General features: G+C 33.9%; 1 protein-coding gene and 1 pseudogene across 9 annotated transcripts in view; one reads left to right on the top strand and one right to left on the bottom strand.

The window, feature by feature from the left end:
- The first annotated feature begins 329 nt into the window (after positions 1 to 329).
- Positions 330 to 12,756, top strand: part of HAT1 (histone acetyltransferase 1) — a 46,252-nt gene continuing 33,825 nt past the window's right edge. Inside the window, exons 1-3 of one of the 9 annotated variants that reach the window (XM_023529502.1) lie at positions 330 to 413; positions 517 to 692; positions 2,855 to 2,959. In XM_023529502.1, the coding sequence (XP_023385270.1) occupies positions 2,866 to 2,959 (94 nt within the window). In that variant the 5' untranslated portion in view covers positions 330 to 413; positions 517 to 692; positions 2,855 to 2,865. The other 8 variants (XM_023529504.1, XM_023529513.1, XM_023529500.1 and 5 more) reach the window with 8 other exon arrangements.
- LOC111739419 lies at positions 5,552 to 5,670 on the bottom strand (annotated as a pseudogene).

Raw genomic sequence — 12,756 nt, 5'->3', positions numbered from 1 at the left:
GTTTAGATCTACCATCCAGGCCAAGAAGAAAGTTTTTCTATTAGTCTCCAAAACATCGCTATCGGGGAAAACAGCCATAAGGTATCTATATTATTCAAATCACCCCCAAAGAAACTCTCTCCCAGGGTTAGGGAGCGTCTCAACATCAGAAGAACCCTTTTTGCGGCCTCCGCCTCCAATTCGGGCCTGCAAAGCGGCTGACAACACTCGCCGTGCCTAGGCAACGGTCGGAGCATTCCCGGCGGTGTTAGCCCCGCCTCTTGTGCTGCTTCCGCCACTCCGCGCCTCGAACCTCCTCCTCTCATTGGTGGGCGGCGGAAATGCGTGAGACAGTGCGCTCACTTCCGGCCAGGGAGCGCGCGGGTTGATTCGTCCTTCCTCAGCCGCGGGTGCTCACAGCTCGGAAATGGCGGGTAAGTTCCCGGGAAAAGTTTACCAGGGGGAGGGGGCGGGCAGGTTTGAGAAAGAACGCCTAGACGGTGGTGACAGTCCACGCCTGAAACTTTCGGCCTCTAGCCTCGGTTCCAGAAGGCCTATTTCAACCTGGAAGTGCGGAGCTCTGAGCGCATCTCCTTGTCGGCAGAGGTTCGTGCCCCCGCCCCCAACTGCTCCGGGTTCTGCGCCTTCAGCGAAGAACTTGGCCCCTGCGTGAGGGACGAAGAGGCCGGGAAAAAGCATCGCGATCTGGGTTTGTAAGGTGCCAGGTGCTTTGAGGCCTGTTTCTCTTCTCGTTCCTTTTGCCCACTACAGCCTCAGCTACACTAGTCTATTTCTGTTCCCGCCAGCTGATTTTAATACTCAGATCCTCCTCCTCTTCCCGATCTCCTCCACCTTCCACTACCGTCAATTTAAGAGCTAGCGCGTTGCTGCCTTGCCCTGAACTTGAGGGCTCTCACTTGAATCTTTACTGATTTCATAGTCGTCTCCTTTATCTCTCACATTTTAGTATTCCTAGGATCTGTTTAGATTTCTTTTGAGAAAAAAGTTCTCACATTCTTCCTTCATCTAAACTTTTAGAGTGTGTCAACTACGATATAATTCTCTTGTGGTCATTCTATTCTGCTCTCTTCGTTGAGTCTTCAGTTTACATTTAATAAGTAATAAGTGCTATAATTTTGTACGTGTATTAAGACTGTTTTGATGTGAGTATATACTCTTTTTTCCTAATTGCATATCTTTTGACATGATGGACAATTTCTATTTTTCTCTTTTCCCGGTGCCTTCATAGTAGTCTCATTACACTTTTATGGATGTGCTAGATAGACAGGCTATATCAAGAGTCTTACAGATGTGTAAGGAAGAGCTGTAGGATCTTGGGGACATATGCATTGCATACGATGTACATATTGTAAGAATTACACCTGAATTCAAACCTCAGTTCCACCGTTTAGTAGTTGGGTGCCCTTAAAGAAATAAACTTCTTTTTAAGCCTGAGATTTTAACTATGAAATGGGGCTGATATAGTATCTGCTTGTTTTATGGAATTGTGAGGATTAAGCTAATGTATGATTTCACAAGTTAAGTTTTGTGGCTTAGATTACACATAATTCCTCGAAGTGGGTTGTATTATCTGTTTTATAGATTAGGATCAGAGAAGTAATGTGCTCTAGTTCACATATCTAGCCCTTTTCCCATTTGCCCCAAGATAACTTGTGAATTACAGTCCTAACTTTACACCCAAAGTTTGTCATGAAATATCTTGCTTTTATTATTATTTATTTTTCCATTGCTCTTCTATATCAATAGTCTTTGAAAACAAAAGACATTCCATTTATAGCATTCTATTTTTAGTAGTTGGATCACTGAAAATGTAAAATCCTAGAAAATGTAGCATTCCTTTGTGAGCTGCACTTTTATTTTTTCTAAATGGGAAAAAGGCTAGTAAATAAATGACTGGATTTGAATGCAGGATTATTCTGACTCTGAATAATTTATATTCCCTCGTGTTTCCCCATTTTGTGTGTGTGTGTGTGTGTGTGTGTGTGTGTGTATTAACCACTTATTGAAGTTTATGTCGTATGATTGTACCCATTTTCTGCTCACGACTTTTTCTCCTGAATTTTTTTACTAATTTTTATGTAATTTGTCAGATCGTTATCTTTGCTTGAAAGTTCCTCTTAATAATGATTCTTCCATTGTTAATTATTTGTTATATATTGATGATTAGCCACGTTGTAAAACAATTTGGTTATTCCAGTAGTCCTGGAATAGTTTGTAATTTTATGCACAGATAGTAGGGAAAAAAAAAAAAACTTTAATACAGTGAAAATTTTCTCTTTCTAACCCTGTCCGCATTCCTTCTCTTCTCCTTGAGGTAACCATGGTTACCAGTTTCTTGTGTATCCTTTCTGAGATAATCTATGCATTATCAGTTGATGGTTTTTTAATAGTTGGTCTGGAAGTATTAGAAATGGGAGAATTTTTTCAGTATTAGAAATGAATTGCTATTGTAATTATCAAGGGACATTCTCACTTTATTTCTTTGGAGCAGTGGCTTTCTTTTTACATTTCTTTAAAAAAGGCTACATAGGTATAAATCCTAGCAGGTAATTTATATTAGTATTAAGTGTTCAGAAATGTCAGTAGTCTGTCATGTTAATTTTCAGGTTTACTCATTTAAGTAAAGCAAGCCTAGCTTGTAAGTCTTAATCTCAGAAATGATGTTTTGTCTGTTTTATAATGAGGCATTCATACTCTACATTTATTTAGGAGTATATGCAGAACAACCTGTACTTTTATGATCTATTAAAATGCTTTAAATCTTACCTTTATGTCACTACTAATAAGAACCCTATTTTTGGTTTGATAGTTTAAACCATTTCCAACCTGACCTTTTAAAAACCTTTTCTCTTAGGATTTGGTGCTATGGAGAAATTTTTGGTTGAATATAAGAGTGCAGTGGAGAAGAAACTGGCAGAATACAAATGTAACACCAATACAGCAATTGAACTAAAATTAGGTATGTGTGCCATTTTTAAGTGCTATTGTGTATGTACTCTGTGTGTGTGTGTGTGTGTGTGTGTGTGTGTGTGTGTATATATATATATGTATGTGTGTGTGTATATATATAGTCTTTTTAAATTTGAAGTAGAATTTTATATAAGTGTAGTTTATGTAAATACAGTTTCTGCATTTATTGAACACATTCAGATTTTATTCATTCTTGATTTATGTCATGGAGTGGGTAGGTGTTTGAGAGGTGGCAGAGTTTATATACAGGAAGTACAGTGTGGCAAAAAGTGACAGGAACAAGTGATCTCAGTCTCTTAAAAATATTTATCTTAAAAAATATATTTATCTTTAGTTTTTTCCTTTTAAAAATAATAATGTGTTGATGAGGACGTGAAAAAGTCATAAAATGCTGATGGGAACATAATGATACAATTAGTTTGGAAAACCATTTGGCAGGTTCTTGAAAAGTTAGAAGCATGAATTTATTATGTGACCCAGCAATTCTATTCCTAGGTATCTACCCAAGAGAAATAAAAACAAATGTCCATACAAAAACTCATACATGAGTGTTCATAGCAGCATTAGTCACAACCCAGATATCCATCGACTGGTAAACGGATAAAGTATGGTATGTATATCTATATGATGGAATACTATTTAACAATAAAAAGGAATGAAGGTGTTGAAATGCTACAACATGGATGAACCTCAGAAACAGTCTAAGTGAAAGAAACCAGACCACCTCCCCGCTCCAAAAAACCCCACATACTGTATGATTCCATTTGTATTCCATTTGTATGATTCCAAATCCATAGAGACAGAAAGTAGATTGATTATTGGTTGCCTGGGCCTGAGGGTGAGAATGGAGAATGACTTCAAATGAGCATGAGATTTCTTTTGGGGGCCATGGAACATTTTAAAGTTAGACTATAGCAATGGTTACATAATTTTAAATTTAAAAATTATTGAATTATACTCTTAAGTAAGTGAATTTCATGGTATATAAATTATACCTCAATAAAGCAGTTTAATTATTTTTTTCAGAAATCCTTGTGCAGACATTTTATTCCTTATACAGACATTATTTTTCTAAAACCAGGATCCTGTTGTTAGGCTGTTTTGTTGTTTAGCTTAACAATGTCTTAAATGTCATTCTCTGTAACTACGTAGGGATCGACCTTATTCTTTCAGTTACATAATACTCTATGACTATATCATAACTTATTTAAGTATTTCCTTTTGGGGGATTGCTTCTCCCTTGCTATTAAAAATAATTCTCTAATAAATATTCTTGTGTTTATTTAATCCACTTGTGTGAGTGTTCGATGGAATGTGTGACTAGAATTTGAAATGCTGGATCAGAGTTTCTCAACTTCGGTACTATTGACTTTTTGGGTTAGATAATTCTTTGGGTTAGGTAGTTCTTTGTTATTCTATGCATTGTAGGATGTTTACCAGCATCCCTAGTCTCCACTTACTAGATGACAGTAACATTATTCTCCATTTGCAACAATCAAAAATGTCTTGTGACATTACCAGTATCCCCAAGGATAATGAGTAAAATTGCTCCTGTTTGAAAACCACTGTGCCAAATCCAAGGAATGTGAGCATATATTTTAGTAGCTATTGACAAATTACCTTCCAAAAAAGTACCTATGCTTACACCAGAATTTTATGAGATATTCTTTTTAACTCTACCCTGGTCAGTGTTTCATATTATTTAAAAAAAAAAAGCATCCTGCCCTTCCCTTCTGATGGGTGAAATATGGTTTCTTGTTTTAATTTGTATTTTGTCTATTAGATTCAGCAGCTTTTCTTTCTTCCTTTTGGCCATATTTATGTCTTATTGACTGCATTCTCCCCACAACAGACTTTTGGCCATATTTATGTCTTATCGACTGCATTCCTTTTGGCCATATTTATGTCTTATTGACTGCATTTTCCCCACAACAGACTTTTAAAAAAATTCTAGTGAAAAGTACATAACATAAAATTTACCATCTTTACCATTTTTAAGTGTACAATTCAATAGTGTTGATTATTATATTCACATTGTTGTGCAGCAGGATCTTCAGAACTTTTTCTTCTTGCAAAATTGAAGCTGTATACCCATTAACAACTCCTTATTTCCTTTCCCTCCAACCTTTGGCAGCCACTATTTTACTTTGTAGAATTTGACTACTGTTGATACCTCATATGAGTAGAATCATATTTGTTTTTTTGTGACTGGCTTATTTAGCATGATGTCCTCAAAGTTCATCCATTTTGTAGCACGTGACAAGATTTCCTTTTAAGGCTGAATAATATTCCATTGTATATGTATATACTGTCTTTTATTTATCCATTTATTGTTGATGGATATTTGGGGTTCTTCTACCTCTTAGCTATTGTGAATAAGGGTGCTATGAATATGGTTAGCAAATATTTCTTTGAGATGCCGCTTTGAATTCTTTTGGATGTATACCCAGAAGTGGCCTTGCTGGATCATATGGTTACTCTAATCTTCATTTTTTTCTTTTTTTTTTTTTTAGGCTAGGCAACCCTTGGTTGACCTCACAGATTGCAAGGACCTTGTCCCCTTACAATTCCTTATTTTTTATGCCTACAGCACCTGATCTTCCTAGGTGGTCTCCCATCCAAGTACTAACCAGGCTTGACCCTGCTTAGCATCTGAGATCAGACAGGATCGGGCTTGTTCCGGGTAGCATGACTGTAGACTAATCTTAATTTTTTGAGGAATCTTCATACTGTTTTCCATAGTGGCTGCTTCCTTTTGCATTTCCACCAACAATACACGAAGATTTCAGTTTCTCCACAACATTGTTATTTTCTGGGCTTTTTTTTTTTAAACTGTGTTTTTAACCATCTTTTGATTTGATAATTAAAATTGATTTTTCTAAGAAAAGTATATCCTTTATATTCTAAGAAAATCAGCCCTTTTTTGTCATATGTTGTAAATATTTATTTCATAGTTTTGACTTTGGTGAGTTTGTTATGTAGAAGTTAAAACATTTTATTTATCTTATTGTGGTTTTGGTTTGCATTTCCCTAAATGACAAATGATGTTGAGCATCTTTTCATGTGTTTGTTAGCCATTTGTATATCTTCTTTGTAGACGTGACTGTTTGTATTCCTTTGCCTTATTTTTTAATTGGGTTGTTTTGCTATTGTTTAATATATTTTATTTACATATAGTTTTTAATATATTTTAAAAACTGATGATTCTCTTACTGGAGTCTCTTACTGTTTGGGGGAGTGATTTCAGCTGATTTTCTTTTTTATTATTATTAAATTTATTGTGGTGACATTGGTTTTTAAAATTACATAGGTTTCAAGTTACAAATAATATGCACATGTATATTGCATTGTGTTCACCACCCAAAGTTAAATTTCCTTCTGTCTCCATATATTTGACCCCTTATCTATTTTCTTTTTCTCAGGCATGCAATTATAGCATCTGAATATTTTAGTAAATTTACTTTCTTTTCAATATATATGCTTTTTATTTTGTTCTCTTCACATTGGCTAGCACTTTCAGAACAGGGTTAAAAAGTGATAGCAGTCATTTCTTGATTTAACAAGAATAGTTCTAGTAGTCCTTCTCTAAACGTGATCTTGGCTTATCACATTGAAGAGTGTTTTATTTTGTTTTGCAGAGTTTTTATTCAAACATGCATATTAGAGTTTATCATGTGGTACTTTGGTTTCCATGGAAATAATTTTGATTATACTGTTATATACGATATCTATAGTAGATAATATTTAGTAGATTTTATTATTAGATCTTTAGATTTTGAACCATACTTGCATTTCTAAAATGAATACCTTGATATATTTTAACCTATCAATGAAAACTTTTATGTTATTTAAGTATTTTTACATATTATCATTTATAAATGGGATTGGTCTGTATTTCTTCTTTGTGCTTTCTTTTTATGGGAGGTGGTCAGCTTTTTTGTATTCTTTATGACTTCTCATGGCCTTCTCGTTTTACTACTCTCACCCTCACCAGTTTTAGATTGACCTATAGATTGAGGTAAATAGATTTATCTGTTCCTCTGAAACTTGAAGGAATTCACCTTAATCGTAATGAAGCGTTCCTCTTCTGCCATTTAATGCTTTTTTTTTTTTTTTTTTTGCCTTAATAAAATTTAGATCGCATTTTCAGGTTTTGTGGTGTGCATGATACGTTTTTTACCCTTCCATTTCTTTTAATTTTCATTCCTTTTAGGTGTATCTTTTATTGACAACGTATTTAGATTTGATGGTATAATTTTTTTATCTAGTCAGTTTATCTCCTTTATATTTATTGTTGCTTTTGTCATCTCACTTTTGTGTTGTTTCCTTTCTCATTCCTGTCTTTTCTTATGCAGTGTGTTTTATTTGCCCTTACTCCTCTCTTGTGTTCAGTTTTAAATTCTTCTAAAAAGCCATATAAGCTATTTTGTAGATACAGTATGTATTACTTCTACTGAGATAATCTTTATATTTTAAGTTTTTTCAGCACTTATTTAGCTGTCCTATGTGGTAGACACTTACCTGGGCACTGGAAATAGAACAGCATACAAATAGCCCTCTCTTCATAGAACTTACTTTCTGACTATGAAAAACAGACAAACACATGAGAAATTGTGATATGTGTTATGGCAAAAATATAGGGCGATCATGTCCTACTGCTAAGGTGACATTTGAGTAGATACTAAAAAATGAATCTGTAAGCCATGTAGATAGCTCAAGGAAGAGTGTACCAGGCTGAGTATGCTGGACATGTTCAGGGAACATTAAGGAAGCCATCATGACCGAAGAAGATAGCTTGGGAGGATGAAGTATCTGGAAGCCAAATGAGGAAAGTATTCAAAGAAGGAGGAAGTAATTGGTCAAATGTTGCTGGTAGTTCTAGTAACGAGGACTACTAGAATATGGTTATTTGATGATATATTTTTTCAAGAGAAGTGTTGGGGTTATAGGATCTACTTTATAGTAGTTAATTAAAAGGAGAATAGAGAAATGGAGTATAGGCTGTTTTTGAAGAGTTTTGCTGTAAAGTGGAATTGAGAAACAAGGTAGCTAGAAGAAGAGATGAGGTAAAGTTAGATAACATTTTAATTTTTTAAAAAGTGACATACGATTTACATAAAGTGAAATGGACACGTACGAAGTGTATGATTCATTGAGGTTTGTGGGTCCCCCCCAAAATAGCTGCTTTTCAAAATTTTAACTTAAAACTTATTTAGGTAGGTTGAGACATGCAGCAGATCTGCTGGGTTACATTCCTTTTTGTTTTGTTTTGTTTTTGAAACAATTACAAACTTTACAGAAAAGTTGGAACTATAAATACAAAGACCTTTTTTCCCCTGAACTATTTGAAAATAAATCGCCGATTTGATGCACCATCACCACAAATACTTTGGTGTATATTTCTAATAAACAAGAACATTATCCAATATAACCAGAATTTAACCATCAAAATTAGGAAATTAATATCAGTACATTATCACCATCCAAATTCCATTCAAGTTTCCCCAGTTGTCCCAAAATACCTTTTATAGCAAAGCAATCCAGTTTAGAATCAGGGCTTACATTTGGTTTGTCTCTTTTGTCTCCTTCAGACTGGAATAATTGTCTTTTTTTTTTTGGCTTTGATGACCTGGACACTTGTGAAGATTACAGACTTTATTTTGTACAGTGTCTCTCATTTCGAGTTTGTCTCATATGTTTGCTCATGGTTTATTTCAGGTTATACATCTTTGTCAGGAATATCGCAGAAGTGTGCACATCTCATTGCACTCTTACCAGTTTGACATTATACTTGAAGATTTTTCATATATTTTATATTTTATTTACTGGATTATAACCTGTTACTATCATTTATTTTGGTACTCATCCCTAACTTGGCTAGTGAGAGCCTACTTTAAGCTGGCTTCTTTACGTGTCCTCATTATTCAATTACTTAATACTTTGATTACTTTCTGGAACAAAGTGTTCCAGGCTCATCTGTTATCTCTGCCACAGCTCTGGAAACAGCCATTTCTCTAAGGAGCCTGGTTTCTTTTACTGGAAAATGGTATTTTGAAGCTAAGATCTGCTAGGTGAGCTGGTGAGCTCATTGCTTTTGCTCTAACATTAGTGAGATCAGGCCTTCTCAGTGGACAGAACTTTGCTCCTTCCTGTTCAATCCCTGCTTCCCACAAGGTGATTGCTGTTGTGATTTCTTTCACCAAAATTAGTTCTGCCTGTTTTAGAACTTTATGTAAATGTAGTTATACATATATACTCTGTGACTGGCTTAGTTCATTCTGCATGTCTTTGAGGTACATCTTTTTGTTGCCTATATCAGTACATTCCTTTTTTATTGCTGAATACTATTTTGTTGGATATATCACTATTCACCAATTCAGAAACATTTTGATTGTTTTTAGTTTGGGGCTATTGCAAATAACTGCTAAGAATGTTATTGTCCAAGTCTTTTTGAGGACATGTAATTTTATTTTGGATAAATTTCTAGAAGTGGATTTGCTAGGTCATAGGGTAACTTTATGTTTAGCTTTATAAAATACTTGCCAGACTGATTTCTTTTATGCTTGCACTAGATATTTATTAGAATTCTGATTAGTCCACGTCTTCATGAACATTTGGAGTCAATTTTCTTAATTTTAGGCATTCTAGTGGGTATGTAGTGGTATATCATTGTAATTTTAACCTGCCTTTACCTGATGACTAATGTCATTAAGCATTTTTTTATGTGTTTATTGACCATTTATATATCTCCTTTTGCGAATTGCCTGTTCAAATATTTTGCCCATTTTTAACTGGTTAGTGTCTTTTTGTTATTGTGTTGTAGGTGTTTGTTATATTTTCTGGATGTGAATCTTTTGTGCAGATAAATGTTTTGTGCATATTTTCCTCTCAGTCTGTGACTTGCCTATTCATATTCTAAACAGTGTCTTCTGATAAGTTTTTATATTGTCGAAGTCCAATTTACTAATTTTTTTTCATTTGTTAGTGTTTCCTGATTCCTGCCTAAAATCTTTGCCTATCTCAGGGAAATACGAAGATATTCTCTGTTCCGAAAGTCATGTAGTTTTACAATTAAATCTATGATGCATCTCAAATGATTTTTGTATATGGTATGAGGAATGGAGTCACACTTTGTTCTGTATGGACATTCATTTGTTCCAGTACTATGATTTGTTTGAATGCTTTGGTGCCTTTGACAAAAAAATTTACTTTATTAGTGTAGCTATGTATCTGGATTCTGTTTTCATCCATTGATCTGTCTTTACTTCTACCAATGTTATACTGTCATGATTAGTGTAACTTTAGTGGGTCTTGAAACCAGACACTCTGAGTCCTCTGTCTTTGCTCTATTCTTGACTTTTCATTTTCATATACATTTTCAAATCAGGTTGTTAATTTCTATGAAAAAAGTTATGGGATTTTAATTGAAATTATACTGAATTATAAATGTGAGGAGAATTGTTATCTTAATATTGAACCTTTCAATCTATGAACATGACATATTTAGTTCTTCTAAAAGTGTTTTAAGTTTTCAGTCTTGCACATATTTTAAAAAATTTATCTCTGAATATATCTATGTATTTTGTTTTCAATGCTGTTGAAAGTGGTATGGTTTTAAAATGTATTTTTCTAATTTTTTTTGTGTGTGTAAATGTGTAATTGCAGTGCATGTAATTGTCTTGTACCCTGCAATCTTGCTAAAGTCACTTATAATTTTTTACATGTAGATTCCTTAGGATTATCTACATACACAATCATAGCACCTATTAATGAAGTCAGTTTTAGTTCTTTTTAGTCTTTATGTCCTAAATTTCATTTTCTTGCCTGATTGCACTGCATAGGACCTCTATTAGAATGCTGAATGGAAGTGGTGGAACGGACCTCTTTGCCTATTCCCAGTTGAAACAGGAAAATATTGAACCTTTCACAGTTAAGTGTGATGTTGTAGATATTTCATATGTACCCTTTTTCAGGTTGAAGTAGTTTCTTTCTGTTCCTAGTTTGGTAAGAATTTTTATCATGAATGAGTTTTGTAGTCTGCCTAATCCTTTTTCTCAGTCCATTGAGATGATCGTATAATTTTTCTAATTCTGTTAATGTGGTGAATTACATTGATGGATTTTTAAGTATTAAATCGCTGTTACATACCAATGTATTATTTTCCAACATTTTGAGATTCTGCCTGGTAATATTTTGTTAAGAATTGTTGCATCTTTGTTTATGAGTGGTTTCTTTTCATGTATATCTTAGTTTTAGTTTAGTATTGGGGTTTTGTTGGACTTATAAAATGAGTTGGGAACTGTCTCTTCTCCATTTTTTGAAAGAGTTTGCATAATACTGGTATTCTTTAAATGTTCTATAGAATTTACTAGTAAAGCTTTGTGTGCTTTGAGTATTCTTTGTAGAACATTTTTAACTGTAAATCTAATAGATTTAGTACTATTCTGATTTTCTGTTTCTTCTTGTGTCAGTTTTGGTAACTTTTGTCTTTTAAGGACATCGCCCATTTCATCTAACTTTCTTGGAGCTATGTTGTTCATTGTATTTCTCTATTGCCCTATTAATGACTGTAGAATCTACATTCCCTTCTTGGAGATGTTGGTAATTTGTGTTTTTCGCTCTTTTTTTTCCCTTGATTACTCTGCCTATGAGTTTATCTTATTGATCTTTTCAGTAATTGCTTTTCTCTGTTGTTTGTCTATTCTTTATTTCCCAGTAATTTTTATAATTTCCTTTATTAGTTTTATTTGCTATTTTTAAAAACCTCCCTTATGGTAGATGCTTATGTAATTGATTTTAAAGTTTCCTTTTCTAATACTAGCAGTAAAATTATAAAAGTACTGATTCAGTTGCATCCCACTAATTCTGTTATGTTGTATTTTTATTACACAATTGAAAATATTTTCTAATCCCCCTATGTTTTCTTCTTTGACCTCTGGGTTATACAGAAAAACACTGCTTAATTTCCAAATATTTGAGGCTTTGTTAGCTATCGTATTGTTATTAATTTCTGACTTAATTCCATCAATATCAGATTATTTCAGTTCTTTTAAATTTATTGAGAATTGTTTTATAGCCCAGTGTATATTGTCTGTTTTGGTGACTGTCCTAGGTGCACTGGAAAATTATTTATATTATGCAGTTTTATATAGGGTTCTATAAGTGTCAACAGGCTTAATAGTATTGTTCAAGTCTTCTAAATTTTTGCTGATTTCTATCTGCTTATTCTCCCAACTATAATGTGGATTTGTCTATTTCGTCAGTTAATTTTTGCTTCATGTATTAGGTACATACAAATTTAGACTTGTGTCGTCTTGATAAATTGACCCCTTTTATCAATATAGAATGTTCCTTCTTTATCTCTGGTAATAAAGGGATCTCTATCTCATTCCCCTCTTTAGTTCTTCATCTTGACTTATATTGACATCTACTCTGTTAGATATGAATATTGCAACAAGAGTTTCTTAAGCATGGGAGAAATAACAGTATGTTGGGAGACAGCCACGTTTATCCATGAGCTGTTCATTAGAGCAAGAAGATATAGAACATTTAAGGAAGAGGTTGGGGGTATGGAGAATTTTGGTGATTATTGACCTGTAAGTTTCACAGTGGTCACAGGGAGTTGGTTGGGGAGGAGTGGGAAATGGCATTTACATTAGTAGTTTTATGCTACTGTGTGGGATGAGTATCCAGGTAATAAAGAATAACCTAGGAACTTGACTAAAGTTGACTGAAATAAAGAATGTGATGGAATTATGATAATGTCTAAGGAATGTTATAATGTTA

The sequence above is a fragment of the Pteropus vampyrus genome, unplaced genomic scaffold (assembly GCF_000151845.1).
Source record: "Pteropus vampyrus isolate Shadow unplaced genomic scaffold, Pvam_2.0 Scaffold2, whole genome shotgun sequence".
Lineage (NCBI taxonomy): Eukaryota > Metazoa > Chordata > Mammalia > Chiroptera > Pteropodidae > Pteropus > Pteropus vampyrus.
This window is presented reverse-complemented; position numbering and strand designations above follow the sequence as displayed.